The sequence below is a fragment of the Vollenhovia emeryi genome, unplaced genomic scaffold (assembly GCF_000949405.1).
Source record: "Vollenhovia emeryi isolate VEMERY1.0 unplaced genomic scaffold, V.emery_V1.0 DF939120.1, whole genome shotgun sequence".
Classification (NCBI taxonomy): domain Eukaryota; kingdom Metazoa; phylum Arthropoda; class Insecta; order Hymenoptera; family Formicidae; genus Vollenhovia; species Vollenhovia emeryi.
Genome location: NW_011967246.1, coordinates 458748 through 484690, shown reverse-complemented (window position 1 = coordinate 484690; position 25943 = coordinate 458748). Strand labels below are relative to the sequence as shown.

The following is a 25943-nucleotide window of genomic DNA, read 5'->3' as shown; positions in this document are numbered from 1 at the left end:
AGTAACAACCTTCGTGGTAATTGATATTGATCAACCACTTTGACAGCTGCAACATTTTGAAGTTACATGTTGCAAATTTTTACTTGAATTAAATAAATAGGGCGACATTCATAGGAACACTTTTATCACACGTCGCGTCGCCGTGCCTGGGCGCGCGAAATCTCAGGCCTGTCATTTGTGAAATATATTGGCTTCTTATTTAAAAGCTGCTATAGCCTCGACATTTTTGTATTAGAATTTTCGACTTGAAATTTTCTAAAGAATCTGCGATTAGAAGGATATCCGGTGGTTTTGGTACACTCTGTATATGTATACAGGACTGACAATCTGAGAAGATAGTCATTTATTCCGTGTTATTTAAAATAGATTAATTACACGCTTCCGTTCAGCCGTACGTACGTGACCGAGCACGAAGAGGCGAACCGGATATACGAGGTTAGAGATAAAAGCGACGAGGGGTGATGAGTAGAACGAAGACGACCTTCCGGAGATTTAACTCCGCAGTAAATCGTCACCTGTGTCGGATATAAGGCGATCCATTTAGAACGAAATACACGAGTTCACTTTTGATGCTATTCTAGGCAATTGGGTCTGCTTTAAGACAAGCCGATAAAACGATATTGAATATCTAATTATTTAGATAGTCTTACGACGGCGATATAATTCGCGATTCGATACTGCGAAGCTACAAGTAAACATAGTAAATCATTGAGTCTTGATTTAACATCGATGTATTAATCGAATAAGAATCGCCAAGATTGTTGAACGTGAAAAGTACGTTCTTTTGTTATACCAACTTCCTACGTAATTGCATGATAGAGGCGATGAGATGTTTGAGAACATTTCGAGTGTTTCTCGAGACGTTTTATATTGACGCGGAAAATCTTTTAAATCGTTTTCACCGGAGAGACGTCAAACGCCCATTCGAAGTCACCCGAAGCGATTCTTTCAAGTCGCGAAAGAATCAATAGACTCTACTTGAAAAGCACGGTAACGTGGTATAATTCCTTCGAGCGGCGAGAGAACACGAAGAGGGTGGGAACCACGGTTTCGGCGGTCTATTGTGTGAAATTTATTTCGTTTCTTTGAGATTTCACGGGAAGCACGGTTGCCTCTCGCTCCGGAAGGTCGCTCCGCCATAACTGCGCAAGGGATCGAAGACGACCGAGGGAGATGCGCGAATTACATCTCGGAATGAAAATGAACACAATAATGCTCAATATATTTAGCGGACAATACTCTGGGGGGAAAAAAGACAGCAACCCATTTTGGGGCCCACAATTAGTAATGGAATTATTTGGATTGTTCGTAACTCTACTCTGGGAAAAATTTTCACCGATTTTTCTTGTAGTTGAGCGACTTAACATTTCGGTTAGTGCCACTTGAGTGAAAATTATATTTGCGTTACTGAATGTCGGCAGAACTAATTGAGGGAATTGATTAGTAATATTACTTAAAAATCTTGGATGTAGATAGAATTGCTAGTTGCGATTTTGAGTTACGCGGGATAAAATTTGTAAAAGATTAGAGTGTTACGAACAATCCAAATAATTCGATTACTAATTGTGGGCTCTCGAATGGACTGCTGTTTTTTTTCCTAGAGTAACAGTGTTGAAATCTCCATAGTAAAAAGGAGATGCGAAAGCGCGACGGAGAGTGCACTTTGCACGTCTCCATCAGATTATTCGGTACGTGAACTCCAAATATATTTGGCCGCGATATCGACACCGAGGTCCCTGATTTAGCCATCCGTAGGTGAGTGACGTCTGACAGAGGAACGAGGAAAATAACGAGCGGAGCAGAAATAGAGGAAGCGCCTCTCGAGCGCGGCGATGAGACCGCTTTCGCGACGAGCGTCACGGTTGTCGCTAAAAGTTTGTCAATATACGAGCGGCCAGCTGTTACTGTTACGCCATTACCGGCGCCTGCAGTCACGACATTGCATTTATTTCGCCCGTCCAGCCCGGAAATGTGCGACAGCGGTGAGGACGTGTCAGAAGTGCAAGATACTTTTTTCCAATTCCCGCATTACGGCACTCAGCTGAATGCGTTTCCGTTCCTTTTTCTCCCATTTTTTTCCCCCTCGCACTTGCCGAGGAGAGACGACGGAGTTGGCGCGCAAGACGGGCTGAAAGAGCCGCCGGCTTGCGGTTGTAGGGTCACCGAAGGGAGGTGGAGACGTGCCGCCTGAGGTTGAGGTAGGACCGAAACTTGCGCCGGCAGCGGCTGGTTCTCAAAGGAGAGCGGACGGCACTCGCGAGACGACCTGATCTCCTCGAGGGTCAAAGGCTTGACCCTTTTTTTAATTGCGTCCAGAGGCATAGATGAGATACGAAGTTGGGAATCATGCTCCCTGCCATGCACACAGTGGGCGAGCTGTGGCCAGGATTCAACGGAAATTACACGCAAAAGGGGCAACGAGACACGCGCGGCCTTACAATATTTCGAAGAGGAATGAAAAATGTGCGCCGAAATCGCGTCATTGCAGCGTCTGATCATTCTCGAACAAGAAGGGAGCACGTAATGATCAAAATGGACATGTTCCTGCTCGCGCACCGCGGCTAAAATTGTCAAAGTTAAATGTGTTGAGAAAAACATGGAATATATTTCACGTGGACGAAACCTGCTTCGTTTTGGGGTAAGATCAACTGCTTTCATCAAGACGTCTACTACATTCTAAGTAGCCGATCCAAGTGCTAGTTATGCAGCAGACTGCCCTTAGGGACAGGGTGGGAAGCGCGATAGCAAGACGAGAAACTGATGCACTCAACGCGCGCGTGGAGCAAATGCTGGGACGGTACGCCCCTTCTTTCCACCAGGGAGTATCTTGTAACGTCGTCAGAGTAGCAGAATTGTTGGCTGGAATGGGGTAGCTCGCGAAATAGTCCCATAATAAATCGGCCTGAGCTCTCTGGAAGCGGCGAGTCGCGCGTTGTCGTAGTTTGATAAAGTTTGCAAACCCTCCTCGGAGTTTGTTGGTTCAATATATAATTATGATTGAGCGCAGAGAGAGAGAGAGAGAGAGAGAGAGAGAGAGAGAGAGAGAGAGAGAGAGAGAGAGAGAGAGAGAGAAAGGAGCGGAGGGAGGATGGGGGATAACGCTGAGAGTTGATATTATTTATACAGAGTAATCTGGCGAGGTAGATTGCTCTTTCTAGACCACTTAGACCGAGATTTGCGCAATTTTCGAGCAATGTGTACGCTTGATTACGGCAAACGGACGCGTTTCCGATGTTTTACGTCAGTTAAATTAGGAATAAAAAAAGAAAGAATTACGATCACACAAGGGACTGCGAATAACGTTCGGTCAAAATGTAAAGCTCTTGCTTTAGCCGCGTCGGTCGCGAGCTCGTTAGATAGACTAGTGGAACTTTGCTGTAGACACACGATATAGGCAGCATTCTATTTTTAGTCTATTTTTTTTCTCACGAGAATTGAGTACGTATCTAACAATAAGTAAACTTAGGATGACAGACCGATTGACGGACGTCAGATTATCGTGACTCGCGATTAACTGTTTCCCCATCGATATCTATCTTTTCGAAAGACCCCGAGAACACGGATGCGGCCGATCTGCAGAGGAAGCTGGAAATGCTGAACAACATGATGGACCAGGAGGCGCGGGCCGAACAGGCACGAAGGCAGATATTGTACAATATAGGCCACTGTAAGTACCGTCAAGTTAACAGTTTAGATGGCTGATATCTTATTCGAATCGCTCGTCACGGCGCGGGAGAAACGTCCCCGATCGATTCGGTCTCCGGTCCGGCGACGAACTCGCTCGCGATACGCCGTGGATTGATTTCTCTTTAACTCCCGTGGAAATTTCACCCGCGGCGAATTCGAGTGAAACGAAACGTGCACACATCTCCCGGCGCGAGCCGAGAAGGCAAGAAATCGCGGTATCGATCTTCACGATAAAGTTCGTATTGAAGTAAAAACACACGCAGATGTTGAATTATTTCGATTCCAGCTCTCTATTCTGCGCGTATCGCGTTACGATTCACCCCCGCGGCCGATTTGTGATGCGCTTTGCCGTCCGCGATACCATTGTCCGCGACCGTCACGGTTCGGTTTGGTTTTTTTTTATATTGGTCTCGATTCCGAGGAGAAAAAAAAAGCACGATGCGCGCGAAGATCGATTGTCATGCGGATAACGCTTGTAATATTTACATCGCGAGCGCTAATTTGCTGCAGCCTACGTCACACGACACTTTCATCCACACGTCGGGTCGTCCGACATACTTGCAGTATTTTTAGAAACCGTGGCTTTCTAGGTCGTTCGCTTGAACGCTACTTCCGAGTAAGTCATAAAACTTTTACGCCCTTGTTTTTCCATGCGAGAAATCAATTTGGCTCCGTGCTGGCCCCGCTATTTTGCAATCAGCGATCGTACGCCGCGTGTCTTACCCACGGCGAGTACGTAGCCTGGTACCCTGAAGAAAACGGGCATACGAGACGCCATTTCATATGTGTTATCGGCTATCGACGTGTCGTCGGTAACTTACCACCCAGTTGTTACGCCCCCTTCTAGCAACCCCTTTAGCCCGTGTAACAGCTATGAGAAGGCATGTGGCAAGCAAGCTAGCTCTCTCTCTGTATTGAACAAAACGTTGGTGTCTGGCCGATCCTTTCGTTCTGTGTTCTTGCAAACGTTCCATAATACCCTCCGTACGGTAATTTGCATTCCTACCGGTCCCAATTTCCGGATGAAGAAAAAAGACACACACGAGAGACTAAAAAAAAAAGAAAGAAAGAAAGAAAGGAAAGAAAATGAAGACGGTGCCTACATAACGATCAATTTGTCGCATGGCTGTTAACTATACTTTATCTTGCTTCCTGCTATTGCACCACTTCAGTTCCCGGATTCTACCAATATCGACCAATTCTGCCTGCGGGAAGTTGCGAAACTGTCACGACCAAGTTGGAATTGGCATCACGTTTTATTCAGGGAAACGAGCGCGAATATATCCGTCAACTCGCTGTTCTGATGTAAACGTGAATTTTTGCGAAAGTAACACTTATCGATTTGCGCACCGACGGGCAGGCCTGAAAATAGAACCTGGCGGATCATTGCTAGAGATAATTTGATACCTCTGCCTGCTCGGAATGTGACTTTTCATTTTCTTCTTTCAGTTGCATTTTGTTTCCCAACATTCTTCAGCCGTAGGAAAGTAACACGAGTCCCGTCGACGTTGCAGAAGCGAGGCGACGTTCCAATATCCCAATACGCAAAGTTGTCAGGGCACTATCGGGCGTCGCTAAATACTTTTTACTCCACGCGCCCACCAGATCGTTTCCTCTTCGATACGCTATACATTGTAATCCATCTTTCAGCGGGATACTCGGAGGACTCTGACTACACGTCGGATTTGAATTATCCAGTAGGTGGGCAGGGCGCGAACAGCTCGGCCTCGCAGTTTCGCACGGCGGCCAACCAATTGACTACACCTCAGAGGTCCCTCGAGACATCGAGAGAAAATAGTTACGAGAGAGACGATCATCAGGTATTGATCGACGGCAGGAAAAGTTTCTGCACAGGACACTTAAACGAAATAGACACGTTGTTAAACGAACTCCTAATGTAACGTTCAATATAATCTCGAGAGTTATTCAATTGCAAAACCCACCCGGATTGTCTATTCGAACGGATTGGCTTTTTCCGATTCCCTTGCCGCCCCGTTTAAATAAATTAAGAAAGTGACGTGTCGCCAGATTCCAGTCACCGTCGGTGGGAGGCTGGCACCTGGTAATTACGGGAGTTACGTAGGCTCGGGTCACAGTCCGAGATACGACGAGCCATATCCGGAGGATGGTCTACCGCAGCGGTACTTGCAGACTCAGCAGCATCCTTCAGAGTCTTCCGAGCCACTCTTCTACAACAGTAGACCGAAGCACTACAAGGAATACAGGTACATGACGCGTTGGAAGGTCGCGCGGAGTCCCAGTTAGCGTACTCGGCGATAAGATAATAAAAGCAACTGAACACATTGGCGATTCCCTATGATCTGCTTTGTGCGAAAGATACGTAGAGCGTTTTACTATTCATGCGCCAATTGCGCGCAGACCCTATTGCTAGGCTCACAGAGATGAATACGACGGAAGAAAATCGTTTATATTATTTTCTTGCCTGATTCAGACGACGGAAGCACACATGGGATTACGAGGACAGGTACGATACGAGCGCGGCCGCGTGGTTTCGTGAGAATTTCAGCGAACTCTCTACAGCGCACACTCACGCATACGCGATTTATCAACTTCATCCATCATGTTTTGTTCTTACCGTGCATATCACGATTGGCACCACATCGTGCATTACCGCAACGCTAGGTTTGGCTTGTGATTGCGTTGCACTCAATTAATCGTATGCAATTGCAAACACATCGATCGCAACAGTGATTACGTCGGGCAAGCCGTACGTTACAATGTAGGCCACCGTCGCCGAGCACTCGTTTCGCCTTAATAATATGCATAAAAAAAGAAACAAGAAACTCATGCCTTTAATTGATAGTTGTACGCGGCTTACATTTTAGTTGCACGTGGCTTCGCCTCTGCGACTTAAAAAAACATGCCGAGAATTTTAATACGCGGATACGCATCAGCGAATATACGTCTCATTCAAATTGGATATTAATTCGGAGGTTGAAGCAATGCATTAAACCAATTCACAGGCATTTGCATGGTGCAGTTAGTAATTGCAGCTGATCATTCAGGAAGATCGACAAAAAGTCCTTTATCACGAGTCATCTCATCCTCGGTTCGATCCCCTTCGTTCTGGCGTGACCAAAGAGTTTTGATCGTTATTTCATGCTTTCAGCCAAGACGGCTGGTACAGCGAGGGTACATACGATTATCATGGCTCGAGGGGCGATGATACGAGAATTTATAGCGATACTGAATATTACGCAAACAACACGACGTCTACCACAAGAAGACCGAGAGGAAAAGGTACTTTCGCCGTTTATTCGACAAAATTTTACATCTTTTACGCTTACTCCCCTTTTCTAGTCTCAAACTTTACACAGAATCCTAAATTCTACGCTCGGTTATGCAACGATAAATAAAGCATGCTTTAAATGCGCCTGCGTAGTTTTAATTAAACTCATTCGCTTTCAATTTTGTCGAATATTCGCTATGATGCATTCAGGAATGAAGATGAATGTGCGTGACTTTTTTTTTGCCTGTTTTCCAAGCAGTCCCGTACAGAAGACCGTCTCTGGAGAGACAGATGACCCTATACGACGATCACTCGTATTACGCTGATGGATATAGCAGCGACGGTAGGGTGGGTAAAATGAGCGCCACGTATCCGGAATGCGAGACGGATATTAGGTATAACGAATACTACGACACCATAACGGGATACGTCTATCAGGATGAGAGGTAAGCCAGCACGACGGCAACAAATATCGCGAGGGAAAACAATAAAGTCGTCGGAGAAAAAGCGAAATCTTCATCTCCCTTTCTCTCTCCGTAGATATGGCCAGGACGACGAGGACAGGCAGTGGGACAGTGGAGGGAAACGAGGCTTCGGAAGTACGTATTATGAGAATAAACGAAACCGAAAGACGCTTCCGCAGAGGCCGGCTTCGAGCATCGGTATACACCGGCCGGATTACAGACCCACCGTTACCCGACAGCGTAGCTATGAATCGGAAGAACTTGACTATAAGTACGTTATATTTCTTCTACTTACACATTTGTTATTCTAATTTTATCATAAATAAGTGGAACATTGGAACGTGCTACAATTATAGACAAGTAAAAAGTATACGAATTAAAATTGAAGCAGCTTAATAAAATGATACATACATATACCTAAATATGTATCACTTCATTTATACAATTCAAAACAATATTTAAAAAAAATTATTAAACGAACACCTTTTATACTCGACATGATGTATTGCTATATAATGTTTCTGATATTCTTCCTAAAGCGGATATAATACTCGTCGCCGGAAGATCTTGCAGCCGCAGCAACGTCCGATGTCGCGGCAGGAGGGTGGCACCGGTAAGAAACTACCTCCGACCCCGACCAAACCGAGCAACGTGGTGATCAGCCGTAAGCTCGCCTCTCTGCCCGCCACGCCGAGCAGACAACTGCCAAAGACCAGAACGCCCTCCGAGGAGAGCTACTACAAATCCGATTATAACGAGGACTATAATTACGCTTATCGTAGTCAGGACAATCTGCCGCAGGACACGTATACGGAGAACATTTACAGCCAACAGCAGAGCGGCCAGACCGACTCCGTTAACAAGACTCGGTATCCCGAGATAAATCAGGATAATCAGTACGGCTACGCGACGCAGGCCGATGACCAGTATGGTCAGTCGTTTCCGGAGCAACATGTGCAGAACAGCTACGAACAGACAACGTACACGCAACAGAACTCGTACAAGGACGAGTACCAGCAACCTTTCGTGCAGCAGAACACCCAGGCGTATCAGGAAGAGTATCTGGACACGACATATCCAGTCGCCAGCCAGGCGAACGATCAACAGTACGCGAATCAGGCGAAGAATCAATACGACAAGCCTGATGGTATGGTAATCGAGGATAATTATCACGAGATGGGCTTCAATCAGAACAACGTTGAGTACCAACAGCCGGAATACAAGCAACAGGACGTTTATCAAGAGCAATACGACGATTACGGTGTTACGACCACCGTGCCGACGAGCGTTTACGATCAAAATAACGTCACGAACACCTATAATCAGTATCAGCCGCAACAGTATGATTCCCAGTACAATATTAATACGTCGACCGATTATCAGAAGACTTATCAAGAGACGTATAATCAAGTGCCTGTTACGTCGCAGGATAATTATCAGGAATCCTATACCAAGCCGCAGGAAGATTTCGTAGACTATCAAACTCCGTATAGTAAACAGAATGACGTGCCTACGACGTATAAGAACAATTACCAAGAAACTTATCAAGATTATCAGGAGTCGTACGACGAGTATCCAGACTCGTATCAGGGGTCCTTTGAGGAACAGCAGCGTTACAAGGAGGGCTCGGTGACGGCGACGGACAGAAGACAGAGCGAAGTGCCTGAGCTATCCGTGACCACGCCGCGAGGTCAGACGAGAACGAACGGTTATCCGTCAAGCGAGTCGGACTACCTCTATCAGTCTCAAGAAAATGAGGATGCGTTGAGCAGTTCGAGAAGAAAGAAGCTCAGCGGCAAGCGTGAGACCAGCCCGCTTCTTCAGCAGAATACGGACTCGCTCGAGTCGAGGGACGATGAGCTGAAGGACTCGTTCGAGACCGCCGTGAGCTCCGTCGCCAGCAGTCAACTCGCCAAGAAGGCGTACAGCGAGTACTCGACAGCGGGTGACTCGAGTCCCGCGCCCGCCACCTTGGTGGAGTCTCCTCAGAATGTCGCTCAATCACAGGCGACGACGCTGGTGAATCACGTGACGATAGCCAATCACGTAACCACTACCGCGATGGTCCACACCACGACGAATCTCGTGAACGGGAAACGACCGTTAGCCAGAACGGATTCCTACCAGGAGGACGTTATCGAGGACGAAGATTATCCAGAGATCATCCCTAAAGATATGCAGCGAAAGGATTCGCAGATGTCTCACCAGAGTCAGCACTCTCAGTCGACGCTCTCGCAGAAACCGAGGCTCACGAGAGGGGACTCTTACATCTCGGATAACTACGCCGAGGAATCTTACAGTCGTAGAGGATCGTACGCTCAACTGCCTAGGAAGGATTCCTTCTCGTCGACCACCGAAGTATTCAAACCACCTCTCACCAGGACCGATTCGTATCAGCAGAGAGACCTGCGAGGTAGCAATTACGGGCACAACTTCACGCCGCAGCCCATTTCCAGAGCGGAGAGCTACCAACGCGGTCACTTCAAGGATCAGGAGTCGATAGATCAGAGCGATATCGTTCTGAGCAGCGCAGTGAACGGTGACTACCAGATGCGGGACGAGACTCTCGAGAGGTATGAAATTAAATTTTACAATTATAAATTATAATTAACAACTGCAAATAATATTCTTCCGTCGATGTATATATCAGTTCGGATGTGTCAACTTTTTATTCTTGCCAAAGGTACGAACGGGGCGAGGAAGCCTTGCTTCGTAACTCTCGAGAGGACTCACTGGTCGAGCAGTACAAGGGGACTCCGCCTATGTCGCATATCGACAGCCCACGCGGTAAGATTATCTCGCTAGTTTATCGATTGAATAAGAAATACAACGTTGCTCAACATTTTCGTGCTAATCAATCGACCGGCTGACTCAATTTCAGGGAGTATAATAAAGCAGGCGTCGTTAGACGAAAGCGTTCAGATGGACACTCCGCCGAGAAGTCCGCCGGAGCCGCCGGCCGACGAGGAACTTCTCGGGATGGTCGGGGTCACGCCGGTGCCCACGCAACTGAAGGAACGTCCAGAGATGACGGCGAGGCAGCGGTGGCACTGGGCGTACAATCAGATCATCATGCAGCTAAACGTACGTAAGATCAAGACCCAACGACACGCTTTTCATTCTTCCCGCGCGAGGACGGCGACAATACAGCAGAGCGGCCGCTGCCAACGAATTCTGCGGCGCTTTGTTTTAAAATTTCGGCCGTTAAACCGATCGCGCCGGCATTCGACGTTAGAATGACGGTCAATGATCGTGGTGGTGACCTTTGGAAAAATGCGGCGACGCCGGCATTATCGTTGGCGGCAGCCCGCATTTGCCGCAGTCCTTCGCGACAAGCTACAACGACCTTGTCAATCATTACCTTCACGTAACATCGATTTGTCGCGCGCGCGCGGAAACGAGCTGCCCGGTTCTCCGGTTTGTCGCTCGTTTGTATGTTAATTGTTCAAGGCCGGAAGGTCGCTGGCAGTACGTTGATCCCCATCGAATACATTTAACGAGGCTGCGAGATAGGGATTCGTCGATCCTATCTATAGTCGCGGGTATTATTTGCATAAACTAGTTTCGTTCGCTGGTGTCGTGATGATTGATAGAACGTTGGCGGCATTATCATTAATGCAGAGACAGAGGCGGAGTCCCGCTCCCTATCGATTTGTAGAAAAATACTTTTTCCCGACCGGACAAAAACAACACTCGATTCGGCACGTATGCAGGTACATACGTGCATCGTTATACATCAGCTTATGCATCGGCTGAAAAACGATTGATCAAATATCTCGCAAATGGCGTGCGGATAAAGAAGCGCGACACCGTGACGTTACTTTCCGGGAAGGATGCGACGAGACTGTTAAACAATCGGACACTCGCGTGACGCATCGATGGTATCGTTTCGTCGAAATGTCCGTTTCAATCATCCACGGGGCTTCGTAATCCACCTGGAAACTCGAGACAAAGCGACTGGCGTAAGGGCCACGGCATACACATGCATTACCGGCAGTTTCCGGCCGCTTTTTCCGCCCGCGTTTCACCTGTCCGCCCCGCAACTCGCGATGGAGAACATATTTCCTTCGTCAATTGCGTCGATATTGTGCTAATCGTCGACCGTTAAACGTTATTGCCGTCATATGCCGTGTATTGATTTAGGTGCGAGGCAAATGCTTGGCGACATAAAGTACCGGCGGCGAATTATTGACGCTCGTTATCGCCTCGACGTCGCCGCCGCCACCGCCGCCTTAAAAGTGTACCGCTCGTTGCCGGGTCGTCCGGTGCCAGATTAACGCCTGGCTTACACGAAACTTCCATTAACGCAGTCCTGTCGGCCCGTACGAAAGTACCGGAGTACGCACCTGGCGCACTCCTGGGAACCGCAAGAGTCGATATATCGTATACGCTCGAGAAACTTTGGCCCCGGCGCCGCGCCGCGCCGGGTGGAAAATGTAAATTCGCGCGGAGCCGTGGGTGGGCCGAAACAGGCAGTTGCCGAAGCAATTGTTTGTTTTCCGCTTCCGCGGGCTTAGAAACCGTACCAGGGGAGAGCTCGGCCTCTTGGCGCCGTAATTGCCACGACCGACAACGGTTTATAGAATAGCTTAGTCAAACGTTCGTGGGAATTCAATCAAATTTTCGAAAAAGGCTACTCCACGATCATTGCGAAATTACGTGAAGGAACGGCGAATTTCCGAAAAAAAGAAAGAAAGAGAACAATAAACGAAAAAGGGAGTCGCAATGCCGCATTGTTTGGGCGGCATTTAAACGAGTACCACGTGCGCGCAGGGGAACAATAGCCGAATTTACTATATTACTCTTGCGGAGCTCAATTATCGTCCCCTTCCTCCCCCTCCCCCCTGCGTGGCCTCGCGCACGTTCGCTCGCTCGCCGGAAGAACTATCCTCGGCGGAATAATCGTCCTACGGGAAACAACCGGATTGATTCGCCGGGAAGTTGGACTCGACGCGAGGGATACGGCTCCCGAGAGCACGGTTTTCGCGATGCGCAACGCACTCGTGCAAATCAACGGTTTCAATTCAACGCGCGCAAGAGAGGGAGAGAGAGACAGGGAGGACAATGAGAAACAGGGAGAGACAGGGTGAGACAGAGAGAGGCAGGGAAAGACTGGCAGAGACAGGGAGAGACCGGCAGAGACAGGGAGAGACCGGCAGAGACAGGGAGAGACAGGGAGACACAGGAAGAGAGAGGGAGAGACAATGAGAAACAGGGAGAGACAAGGTGAGACAGGGAGAGGCAGGGAAAGACAGACAGAGACAGGGAGAGACAGGGAGAGACAGGGAGAGACAGGGAGAGACGTTCCGCCGAAAATCGCGGTAGAGAGCCCAAGCGATCCTCGCGAATCTCGCGAACGTCGCAGGGAGATATTTCCCAGGTGCTCCTCATTTTCCTCCTCTCTTTCTCTCGTCGCGCGCAGCGAGAAGAAAAATGATCGGATCGCATTAGGACGGATATTTCAACGGCGGTGGAATTTTTCTGTCGTTCGGGACCGAGTTTCTCTCGCTAAAGCGATTTATAAGAGTTGAAGGGTCAGCCGTCCGAGCGTACTTTTCCTCCCGTCTTTGTTTCTCACTGATAAAATAGCTTTTACGTGTAGACACGTTCTTATACTTGATCGTGACTACCAGTAGTAACCACCGCGTTATTATTACGCACGTCGGCGGATTTCTCCGCCGTATCGCCGCCGCCGTTTTTTATTATTCACGTAAAGATGTAGGTTTCCGTGCTGCGAGCGCGCTTCACTTTGCATTTTATTCGGATTCCTCCTCGTCGCGTGCATTTTGCATTCCGCCGTCGAAACGCGTCTTGATAAAGCCTCATCTTGCCTTTATTCCGTTCCCCACGCACAATTCTTCGCGCTTACAGCGTATTATTTCGCGGAGAGCCCCGTCGGTTCATCTCGAGGTACAATTTTAAGCGTGTACAGGCCAACGCAATCCCCCATACGCGCTCTACATTTCAATCTCCCGCCAATGTAGCTGCGCTCGATACTGCATATTTATATTTTAATTAATTTATATGATTCACATGTTATGATTAAAACGGATGCACATACATATGTGTATTACGAAGCAATTATTTTACGCGATATCGAGCTTGTACACGCGCACGAAATCAAACGTACTGACTCATTTCGATAATGACGTAGTGTACTATATATATCGCGGGATTCTTTTAGCTATGTGAATGTTTAACTATTTCACGACTAATGGAACATACAAGTTCCACTTACACTTTTCAAGGGGACTCGATGATTTAACGTTGCATTCTGTCACTGAAGAAAGACATACAAAAGAATGAAAATAGAATAAAAAATAATTCGGCTACGCGAAAGGGTTAACAGGGTTGAAGAGACGACTCTTCTTTCAAGTTTTCAAGCACACACGCCTTTTTGCTACGGTAGGACCTCGTGCAACGTAATCTATGTAGGCCAAGCCGGTGGCCCGCTTCGTAATCAAAAGCCCGTATGCGATTGCCAGTCCGACGGCGAGAAGTCGGTATCACCTTCGCGGCAAGGTCTTGCCTCCCGCCATTATGCTTATCGCTCGGCTGGCGCTTGTCAAGCCGAGCTGAACGTTTCTCTTTCAGTATCGTAATAGTCAATGGTCCGACGACGACTACGAGCATCCCGGCCGCCGTGCGAGAGGGACCGAAGGGCGAAAGTCTCTCGCCCCGCTCTTCGAGTTCCCTTCAAGTTACCTCTTTCTCGTTAGGTTCGAAGCTAAGCACACCCTCGACTTCAACGAATCGGCGAGTGAAAGAGGCGGGGCAATTGTATCGATCGTTATTAGGCTTTTATTAGACGGAAGTATCGTCGTACGCCTCGCAAAGGGCGCGTCTGTGCGGGGGGTCGTGTTAACTTAAGTGAAAATACCACCGAGTGGTCCAGCCGAGGGAGGCTGACCACCGCCTTCGGCTCTGTTCCCGCGCTCGGATCTTTTAGCGAGTCTGATCGTGGAACTGGCTGAAAGAGGATCTTCCCTTTCACGCGCGAGGTACTATAAATCTACGTCAAAATAAGTCGCGCCGCGCATCTCGGATTTAAATACCGGCGACATGAGGAAATTACGTAGGAGCTTGGACGGAGAGAGTTATCCGAGGGAATTATCAGGATGCCGGGTGCCTGTGGATTATACGTGCAACGAAGATCAATATCATGAAAAGAAAATGCAACGCGTATAAAAAGATTGTTTATTTTTTCAAATCGGTTCAAGTCGAAGGGTACAACAACTAACGAATGGTGTGAATGAAATTCGATAAGCACTCAAGAGCGGACGTCCTTAAATAGCGGATGCGACACTATCGCGAATACCCTCGACGCATGTAACTGCGATTCGTTTCAATATTTTAACGGCTCTGCATGGACACGTCATGCTGAAACCGTCGCGGACGACGAGAACAGCAGGGACTCTTGCCACTCGCGAAAAAAAGACTAACGTTTTTGACGAAACGAATTCTCAATATCCGCTGAAACGGAAAGAGCTGTCTTATCGAGTCTCCGAGTATCATCAAGAGAGGCGAGAAAAAAATCCCGCACAATGGAGACTCGGGAGAAGTCGACGGAATGGGCTTTATTGTTCCCTTTGAAGGCGGGTCTGTTCGCTATGAAGTCGTCGTTATCGTCGAAGAGCGTGAGCCGCGGCGAGAAGGAGAGCAAGGAGAGATTCTTGAAGAAAAGCCTGCAAGAGCCGCGAGCGAAAATACGCCGAGGATCGTCCCTGTCGGATCTGGATAAGCTGCAGAGCAAGACAATCCTACCGGATGTTGTCAAATCGACAGAGAAGTGCTCCGAGTCGCTTCCGCATTCACCCGCCTTGTCCCGAATGAACCTTGAGCTGGGCAGCAGCAGCGTTAGGGGCAGCATAGGCGATTTGATGAACATGAAGAAGTACGGTGGGTCCAGTTGGAGCGTGCGTAGCGAGACTCTGATTGCGAGGGCCGTGCCATTGAGCACGGTAACTACGAAGCAGAGCTCGCCGGTCGACAAAAGCGTGGAGGATGATCTCGGGGGCGAGTTGGAGGACGAGTTCCCGGTCTCTGGAAAACCACTGACCTGCGCCCAAAGAACCCAGCGGCTCAGCAGACTTATCAGGAAGCAGCGGCGAATAATGGTTTTTAGCCCTAAAGCTCTGCAAAGGGATGTGGTGAGTCGCCTCCGGTACAAACGGAGATTGGAACGTTATTTTCTTCGCAACGTCGGTAGGGCGTCTTTATTAGGATTTCCGTTAAACCTCCTCTGGTTCAGTTCTGGTAAAATTGCCTGTTGCAATCAGCGAAATTTTGATAAATAAAACTTGCACCCTTTGTAGTCGCGACGGGACGAAGGGCGAGCAAAAGGTATTCTCATCCTCGTATTTGCGCGGATTACATTACGTCATTTTACGGTAGCAGCAAAATGCACTGGTTTACACGGCGGACAAGTGAAGGTATCCAGTCACAAGTCACGCGTCCACATTCGTCTCTCGCCATTCGAGCCACGTACGCGCTTTATTTCTTGACGGATTACAAGCGAGACCGCGGACAAGAGGGCAAAACGGAGAGAACCATTTGCTCGGCGAGATGGTTTATTTTATTGTTTTTCATCGCCGCGCGGCACGTACGGTTCCATTGTTTGATTTTTATCGGACCCGATAATTCATCGGGCCGAGTATCGACGGTAGTCGCGCGTTGTTTTCCCGCGACGTGCACGCGATTGCGATCGAAGACAAGCGGCTTCATCGATCTCATTGTCGGACCAAGAGAAGCGGCAAGGGGAGACGGGAGACTTGGTCGCGTCGCTTCGGCTGAATTCGAAGCAGCTCTTGCCTCCGCAGACACTTACGGGACTTGAAATATTCATGATACATTCGGCGCCGCCTATACCTTGCAGGACTTATCGTTAGACGCTTTCGTGTCCGTATCCTGATACGCGCGCGCGCGGTCATCGCGGGGGTATTTGTCTCTCAGGCTGGTTATTTGAGAACGATGTGCTAACGAGAGCGTGTAAAACGAGAGCGTTCTCGCATCCGCCTCTGCGCTGTCGAAACCATCGCGCGGTAAATTCCGGCTGCGTCCGCGCGATATCATCGCCGCTCGCAAGTTTTGCCGGCCAAAGTTTTTCTAAACGGTTACGAGGTAGTCATTTCGGTTGCAATTTCCACGCAACGAGATAATGCCTCCGTTAATTTAAACTGATGCGCTCTACGCGAAACGGGAACCGCCGTTTAAAGCGTATTATTGGGATCGCCGTGGAAATTCCTGGATATGTCCGGCGTTTCATCTCTCCTTCGTATAAAGTCCCCCTGTCGTTTTCCGCAACTTCGCCGTAGAGAGTCGTTAGCGTTACTTCGACGAGTTGAGGGCACGTCGTCACGGAACGTGCAAATGTTCGTTTTCGCACCAATGTTATATCATCTAGATGTGTGTCATGTCGCGCCGTAACTCGGGCGGAATTTTCGAGACCCTTCCCCAAAGTTATTCGAATTAAAATCAAGACGATTTATTGGTCAGAAAGGTGTAGAGTCAATTGCCCATAGAACGCTCTGAAGATGTAAATTGCTTAGTTACACGCAACGCAATACGGCTAAACGGTTTTTTAATTTAAAGGACCATTAATCAGGGAACTAGCTCAGTTTACTTTCAGTGTCGATAAGCGTCAAATAGCCAATCGATCGCGGATTAGCCGATCTTATGGTAGCCCTGGTGCTCAGTTTACGTGATGTGGGTAATCCTCTAGATGCTCGTTAACGTTCTCGTTGATTGACTTACGCTATTAGCCGGTTGCAACAATGACAAATGAACCTCTCGCCAGCGGTTCAGCTGAAACACAGACGTAAGCGGGTTCTTATCTCCCCGCGCGATCCAACGCGGAGTAACACGTGTACGTTCTAAATCTCTTTTCTCAACTGCGCTCGCCTCTTTTTTTTATATATTTAATTTCGCAGTATTTACTCGTTCTATATTAGTAGTAGGTCGACGAATTACGTCCTGGAAAATGTCCAAGTGCCGTTGGAAAAGGATTTATTGTATGACTTCGTATCTGTTCTTTCGGGCAACCGAGCGGGATAGGCGCTTTCCTTTCAATTTGAGATTTTGTATTTGCCAAGATGATTGTAAAAAAGAATTAAAAGCGGGGATCTTCGTCCTTTGAGGCTGTCCGTATCCATTGAACCAGGCCAATTGGTACTGGTCCAGGCGCTTTGGAAACGTTTCCTTTTATCCGTCTCGTCAGGCAAACGAGGCATCGACCCTTCCATTTGCCTCGCCTCCTTATCCGGTCCGCTCCGCTTCCGGACGAGTCGCGGGCCTCGCGGAGATCCTCCCGCGCGATAGTCTCAAGGATACCCGATCGTCAAAAGAAGCGAGTTTGAGGCAGCGATTTAATCCGGTATAGCGTTCGTGAGGGGGCGAGGGTTTTCGATCAGCTCACGCAATTTGCATCGCTTGCAAAGTGGATCGCTGCAGAGCCGGCGAAACGCGAAACAAATTTCGATGTTGCGCGACACCGTCACGATTTATTTCACCGGTAGCTTTTTACTCGAGTTTTGTTACTCGCGTTCGCTAAGTTGTAAAATGCGCTTCTAGAGCCACTTAACTAAGGCGTTAAATAAATCCCTGCATTTCTTTCTCTCCTACACAAACGCGATGTCATCTAATCGTCGCAGGCGCGACACAGTATCGTGTAACTTTATCGCGCTCGGCTTTATAGCTTTCCCTCGTACTCCAGCACTTATACATATATAATATGATTCATATTTATACGATGACTAAAAATGGTAAAAAGCTCACGCGATCCGGAAGGAGAGATTAGACTAACTGATACGAGCGCTCGCAACGGCGCGAATTACGATTCCCGAACTTGCCGCTGTGAAATGTCATACATTTTTCACTTGCCATTTTCTGCTCGGGGTGCCGTTCTAACAATAAAAGGGTAATCGGCCTTGACGCCATTTACGGTAATAAGCGTGCGTTCGTCACGTTAATCGTATCCCGGTGAGCATCAATCTTGTTGACCGTTTTGTAAACGGCAGTTTGCAAACATTTCAAGCTCGGACCTGCCAGGCTTGATTCCTCCCCCCCCCCCTCCCCCTCCGACATCCAGTACACCGCGGAACGAGGTTAATATCCCATAATTTTATCTCTCCTCTGTCCACGGGTTATTTTCCTTTATGACAGCGCTGATAAGATTAGTCGATAGAGCGAGCGCCAGGAAAAGATACTTCGTATGCCATAATATTTTCCATCGTCACAGCGCTCGTCTCTTGCGACAACTCCAAGTCCTAACGTTTTGAATTATTAAAATATGATAACGTTCCCAATGCACCCCGGGAAAGGACGTTCGTCCTAGCGGAACGAGCAAAGTATTGTATAATATTGTACCTTTATATTGGAAATTGCCCGAGAGTTATTAATATAATTCAGTTGATGACATTCAGCCAGGAAATAATTCTATTTTAATTAAAAGGATATGAATATATGTATGATAAATGATATATAATATTCTTATTGTTATGGGTCGAATAGAATACTATTTGAATACATTTACAAATACACACTAATTATTTACAATTAAATGTTTACGAGGAACAAAAGTGTACGTACTAAATTAACGTTTAACGGTCGCATTTATTCACAATTCCTGAAAGTATCGGTTAATAATCTCATTAAGGAAGGTCTTAACAAATTTTGGTGCTCGCACTATAAAAAGCAAAATACAAATTAAGAAACGTACAGTGACAGCCGAAAGAGAAATACGTTTGGAAAAAGACAGTTTTTCATCATGAAAATGAAGACGGCAACGTGGATTTTTGTTTTATAAACAGTGCGACTGTTGTTCCGAATATGCTTACAGAGAAAAATTGTAATCTTTGAAAGTGCTGTCATACGATAGAAAAACTTGGTGCGGAAACAGGCTAATACATTTGTCGCGTGTGTACTGGGCAGCTCGTAGAGTTGTACTAATAGAAGAAATAATAAAGTCAATAGATAACTTTGGAAAAATAAATCAACATATATGTCAATATGAATCGATTTATACACGAATAATATATTGTAACGTACGCGGTCTCAAGTTAACGCCGTAGCTTCATTAAATTCCTGGATGATCTAATGATTTTCTGGCTTAGATGGTGTTCATTTGCACACTGTCTCGCAATTTTCAATCTGGGCTGCATAGAAATTCAGTATATCTCGGGTAGCTTTATTTGCGCAACGAAGATTATCCGGCCTTCTTCCTCATTGTTCTTCGGCTCGCAAGAGATCGCCGTTTTGCCACGGAATATCATAGACATTTTGGACGTCAGATCCAGAATTCATGTTTATTCATGAATAACCAACGATATAATTAAAACGGCTGCCCCCCCCCCCTCCCTCTCTCTCGCTCTGCCTTTGTCTCACTCGTCGTTCAACAGTGAGTTGTGTTGCACGCACGACTGCATGTTCAAATACGGTTAATTGCTGACTGTAATGGCTCCGTCACCATTCCTTTTTTCTAAACATCCAAGTAACGAGTCTGTTCCGTATTGCATTCTTGTGCGAAGCTCTCGGGTCGTATTATTTGCTAATGAGATTCCTTTCTGGCCGTCTTGGTTAGCCTCTTTCCGTTTCTGCCACCTTCATTATCGCATTTTTTTTCGAACTGTATAAAATCTGACTCTTTTAAGCACAAGTAAAATTGATAATATACTTACGAAACGTTAAATCATATTTTTCATTAGCCAGTTTTCTACTTAGGATGTTCTAAGAGAGTAATCAGCCTTGGTACCATTTACGGTAATGAGCGACTTTATCGTATTCCGGTTTATTAATCTTGTTGGCCATTATTATTATTATTACTACTAAATAAATAATTCTATATGTATATGTATTAATTACTCTGCAATTAGCGTAAGATATTAATACGACATTTTTCTTTTTGTTACAGGTGAGTATTGCAATTTTGTCAATCGCCCCGATAATTGTATTGATGCGACATGCGACATTGCCGATTGCGACAGGTGAGTCCTATTTTCGCACAATGCTCTGCCATTAATCATTATTATATCAAAATACGTGTCTTATTACAATGGCAATAGACGTTTGCCATCGAAAATTCCCAATAAATGGGAATAAAGAAGGTATGGGCTGTGTTGTTAAAAACTGTCTCTGATTATCGGTGAAAGTATCAATGAATGATACAGAGCAAAGCTTGACTTCCTCTGCGTAAAATATTTTTATTGCAGAAGACTTTATAAGATAATTATAGGATGATCATAGGTTAATCGTAGGATAATCATAGGATAATTCTAGGATTGTTATAGATGCTCGTAAGTTGTTTTTATTGAATCGACTCGAGTATTACAAGTGTGAAATGTAATGAGAAAATACGATTTACCTTTGCCACCATTGCCGCACATCTTCCTTCCGTTATACTCATTGAAATCCCAGAAATGCACTCCAACCACCGTCTGCGATTACGATCGGAACAATCGGCGTTTAAGCGTGTGTAAAGCTTGACGACCACGACGGGCATTAGAATATATCGGTCGAGAGTGCACGGAGAAATGTGTGAATGCATAGACGTGAGTGTATGTGCGTCAAACGAAGCAAGGCCAGCGATTAAATATTCATGAGACGTGGCGCAATATGCCTGATATTTACTTTTATCGCAGAAACTTTTTTTTTATCGCTAGTAATACTGGCTATTCGCCATGAGAATCGTAACGATTTTACAGTTTTAAAATCGTTGGAAAATTTATGGTCGCACGTGCGAAATGATTCGCACTGGATTTTTATAATCCGCACTGTTTCGATAACTTTCTAACAGCATTGGTTAGTTAAACCTCTTGGAAGAACTGGATTTTAATTGTGATAGTGCTGAACATTGATTGTAGAATAAAACCGCGATTTAATATTGGTTTAGCAGCTTGGAACGAGTCGGCGGTCTGGGTATAGGAAAGAGGAAGATAAACTAAGAAAATATTGACGAACATTGAAAGGGATCGTCGATAGTTTGGTCCTAAAGTGCTCGCGCAGTTCTGAAAGGGGTTAACAGTGTCGTGTGACCGTCGTTCGCTTAAATAGTTTCGAAATTCGATACACATTCGGAGGGTTGCGTGCACATCGACCGAAACCGATAAAATCCGCATTTTCTTCGCGTTACTTTGAGAGTTGCCTCCACCTTTTGTATGCTCGCCATGAGTGAGCGTCCCTGATATATGTATATCCGTCCTTTTATATTGCGAGAAGAAAAGACGGATATATAACAACACGAAAGGCAGTATGTACAGACACTGAAATATGAAAAAAAATCTGAGGTATTTAGAAATGCCTAAATGAGAAATGCGCCCGAGATAAAATGAATTGGAAAATTGAGAAGTTTCAGAATTAAATATTTTAAATTAAAGCGTCGTGCCTTCATATGGTACTTCCAGAATTTCTTTTGCCTATATTTGAGATAATGGTGGTCTGCTAAAAAAAGGAACGTAGCAAAATTGAATTTCAATATCGGTTTTGTGGTTTGCAGAATGGTTTTTATATCCGCCACCAAAATGGGGCCAAGCATATCTCGGGGAAGCTCATCTGGGAAAGTATTCGTGTTTGGGAAATCGGGAACCTTGCCTCGCACACCACTAATCGTGTTCCCTCACTCAGCGAGTCGCATTGAATCCTGATCTGTTTCGTGCAATTTGATCAAAGACACATTATAGCGAGTGCACATATTGGATTCTAACTACGCGCGTAAATTCTGTCAGATTACTCTCGGTACAAACCGAACACACGCGTTTACTCCGCTGTGTATCGCGTAAGAGTCACCCGATCGATTTGTCAAGTCCACGAAATAACTTTGACGGAAGCACACACGCTTGTGCATATATACTTTCAATTTATCTTGGAGGACAGCCGAAGACATTATCTCGGACGTCCCGAATTCGTCTTCTTCGCGATAACTTGTCAGACCGTTTGGCCGGGGGACACGGGATCTCGTTTTCCTTCTTTTTCTGCGCCGAGGGGTTTGTCCATCGAGAAATGGCGTGATTTACCATCGCGATGCCATTATGTGGGACGCACGAAATGCGAGACGTAAAGCTTGACGATTAGCAATCAGGATAGGGTCGCCCGCGGTGACTTTCGTGAATGTCTCGACATTGGGGCAGACGAGCGTTCGCAATGGGTAGCCGGTGGTTACATCTGGCATTGAAAAGGCGATCGTGCGGTACATGCCGCAAAATTCCCGTCGAAGCAAGGGCCGAGCGGCACGCCCGAATGCTTGAAAACTAAACGAGCAAACCGGGCTTCGCCGTAAACGTCTTGTGGCTTCCGCGCTTTGTGAAGCTTGTCTCCGATGTAAGGAAGGAAGGAAGGAAGGAAAGCTCGAGGCAGTGTCGCCGTTACTACCAGAACCAATAGTTTCCGTCGCGTTGCAATATAAAAGAGAACGAGACACCTTACGACCTGCCAACGTATGTCCATAAAGTCAACGAATGAGTACTTCCGCGGCAATGGCTCCCTTGGAGTCATACGCGGAGATTAAGGACCGCCGATGAGGGACGAACTGATACGCTGGCTCGCAAGTGTCTCTTTCCCTTTCTCTTGGGGGATCTCGTTGTTTAAAATTATAAAATCCCACGGCAGAATTCGCCTTGTGTGCAAGCGTATAATAAATTTACCAGATTTTATCTTGTATTTGATAAGTTTACTTATTTAAGAAGATTAACGGTCGCGTGATGAAACCCTATTCTTATCGTGTTAATGAAACTGATTAAAAAGAGGTGGAAACGTCGCGATATAAATGAGATCCACCGAGTTAAGGACTTGAGGGAAACGGAGAGGGAAAACGATCTATAAGATATATCTATCGAGCGACATTACGTTGCATAGCCTCAGCCGTTCGTTTTATTGCTAACCATCAAGGAGTTCATCGATAACCTCGAATTGCCGTTACGAGAACTACCACGTAAGCACCGGACAAAGACGGCGCTTTGCGAGACAATCGACCGATCGAACTGGAACGGAGCGACCGACCGAACTCGTAGAATACGCTTGTTTCGAAGTAATCGGCAGAACGGACCATCGTCGGTTAACATCATCAGTTAACGTGACGTGTTTCAAACTGATCTCGATTTTAATGTAAATGATTTCTGAGGGCGATAGTTTCCGAGACAGGATAGTGCACGAGCACCTCGGAGATCGACCAGAATTGTCTAATTGGAATTCTCCCGTGAACGACGCGCATCTCCGGGCATCCTAGTCGATCGCCGGCGGCAAATTATCGACCGACCGGAGGGATATTCTTGTTACTGCCTTTCCGTTCTCTCGCACGTCGAGATACTTCTGTATGCACGCTATCGGAGCGAAACTGAATATAACTCGTCCGATGGGACAGGCTAAAAGCATCACCGTCCAAGTTTCGCGACGGTCTCGGACCTCTCGGACCTCTCCGACTTGAAGCCCCCGCAGAAACAGTGTCATCTGGATCGATGGAGAGATAGAAGGCGAATCAGTACCTAGATCTCATTCCGAAGTCATACCGCTATTTCGACGAAATTATAATTCCCGACCTTTGCTTAGGGGAAGAAATTCTACCTTCGCTCGCGACCGCGAACGGGGTCATCGAAAATCATTAAGATCGTTTAGATTGTATTTTCAGCGCGGCTAATGAAACGGTAGTTACGATTTCGTTCACCGTCGGAGTACGCCGGGTGACCCGCGACGGAGAATAAATCCGCAATCGATAAATCTTTCCGCGGGGCGATTCCGTTCCCACAATCCCGGGTCAACGATCCTTCCGCTCCTCGTTGAAATTCACTCGTTGACGAATACGCGTTCGGTCCACGCTCGCTTTGCCTCGAATCGGGCTTTCGCGCCTTGAGAGAACGTTGCGGAACATCGCGTCGCAACACCGTTGATTCGGCGCGCGAGCAAAAGAAGCCATAGGAGAAACCTTGGTAATTTACGAGGTCGCGCGGAAGTTATGACAGGGGGCTTGTTCCTCATGCATTTAGCTCCCGCTTAATTAATGATTTTCGTCGAGCCGAGCATGCGCCCGCCCGGTTAATTCGACGTCCTTACGTTTTTACGATCGCCGTCCTTCCTCGCTTCATCTACCGCACAATTTCTTCTTCGTTCCATCTCAGGAAATATGTATGCGTATATGTATGAGCGTCTCGGCGCGTTATATTAATATTAATGAAACACCGTCTGCGGAAATTAAAGTGGCAATTACTGCTGCTTTAACATTTTCCGCCGCTTTATAACGATTTCTTTTTGCTCCGCGAAGGAAGCGTGTCTTGGTCGAATGTAAACCCCTTGCACCTGGAACTGTTCATCGAACCGTTCATTTCGTAATAAATGATACCGCGGACGGCCAGCCCTTTTACTCTCCGAGATCTCATTAATTATCATTAAGGGTTCACTGCTCCGGACAGCAGAACAAGCGTTCGCGCGCTTCGAGACAAATTCTCTAATCGAGAACAGGTGTTCCCGTGTACGCGCTCGCTTGCCGAGGATTCCGGTAACTGACGCGGCGTCGTCGAACCCTCGCACGATGAGCAACAAAGTGCAGACGAGCGTGGAGCCTCGAGAAGTGGAAAGTAAAAAGACCAGCTGACGCGAAACGCTCTCTCGGCGAGATTTTCTCTAACAACACGCTCTAAGACCCGTGCCTTGCCGGAAATAACAGGGCGGTCGGCACAGTTGTCTTTCACGTTTCGCACATTTCGCCTCATCCTCCCTTGACTCTCCTTCCGCCTCTTATATTGAGTCTCCTGTTTCCTCGGCCCGTCTCGGGCGCTTCTCACGGACGTGTCTCGCTTGCCCGACGAGTCGCGCCGATTTCATATGCCTTTAAGTGCTTTCCACTGTAGGTCCCAAACTTTCAAAGATCCACCACTCGCCGCCGTGTTTCCCAAATTCTAATCCCTATATCCAACAGTCTCTCGCGCGCTTACTCCAAGTGATCGAATTGGATTGTCGTCGAGCAATATCTTAGCTTCTTTTGTCACATTTGTAAGATGCGCTGTAAAAGGCTTTCTCTCTCTTGCGTCCAATTTATTTATCGCTTTCTGGTCCAGAATAAACACGGAGCTGAACGGCTGGCTCGAATCTTCTAAATGATCGGGCAAGCTTGTTGCGTTTTGACCCCTTGGCCGTTTTCCAAGCACACAACTTGGCTGTTTCGCCTGCTAAGTAATTGAAGGGGCTGCCCGATCGATCACAACCGAAAATGCTGACTCGTCGCTGCCGGTAGACCGGGAAATAAGCGAGACAGTTGTCATATCGGTCGGAAGCGAGAATATCTAACTTACGACTTTGTCACGGGCAACAAATCGAGCGCGCGAATTCCGAACGACATTTGAATGACCGTATAGTATTTTTGCCCGAGCCCCATTCGTCATGCGGCACTTCCTGGTATATCGTATCGTGTTTTCCTGCATGAAAGTATCCACGGCATATTTATTTTCACTTTTACTTTTCCGCGACATTTGTTGGATGAGCAGCGAGCGCATGTGGAACGTAAAGTCGACCGAGTTTCATAATCGCAAACTAAATTTACATACATATATCGGTAAGCAAATGCA

At 46.9% G+C, this 25943-nt stretch overlaps 1 protein-coding gene across 1 annotated transcript; it reads left to right on the top strand.

The window, feature by feature from the left end:
- Nucleotides 1-307: 307 nt before the first annotated feature.
- Nucleotides 308-21647, top strand: LOC105570388. The gene is made up of 11 exons (XM_012027533.1): nt 308-3667; nt 5338-5507; nt 5716-5912; nt 6140-6172; nt 6818-6948; nt 7194-7383; nt 7478-7672; nt 7941-9974; nt 10085-10188; nt 10283-10485; nt 20309-21647. The coding sequence occupies exons 1-11, from the start codon at nt 3592-3594 to the stop codon at nt 20414-20416; spliced, it is 3441 nt and encodes a 1146-aa protein (XP_011882923.1). The 5' UTR covers nt 308-3591; the 3' UTR covers nt 20417-21647.
- The last annotated feature ends 4296 nt before the right edge of the window (nt 21648-25943 follow it).

Excerpts from the sequence above, each read along its gene's own strand:
- LOC105570388 (XM_012027533.1), top strand. The coding sequence starts at position 3,592 with ATGCTGAACAACATGATGGACCAGGAGGCGCGGGCCGAACAGGCACGA. Across the intron at positions 6,949-7,193 it reads AAGAAGACCGAGAGGAAAAG|CAGTCCCGTACAGAAGACCG; the intron begins GTACTTTCGCCG and ends CTGTTTTCCAAG. Across the intron at positions 10,189-10,282 it reads GCATATCGACAGCCCACGCG|GGAGTATAATAAAGCAGGCG; the intron begins GTAAGATTATCT and ends ACTCAATTTCAG.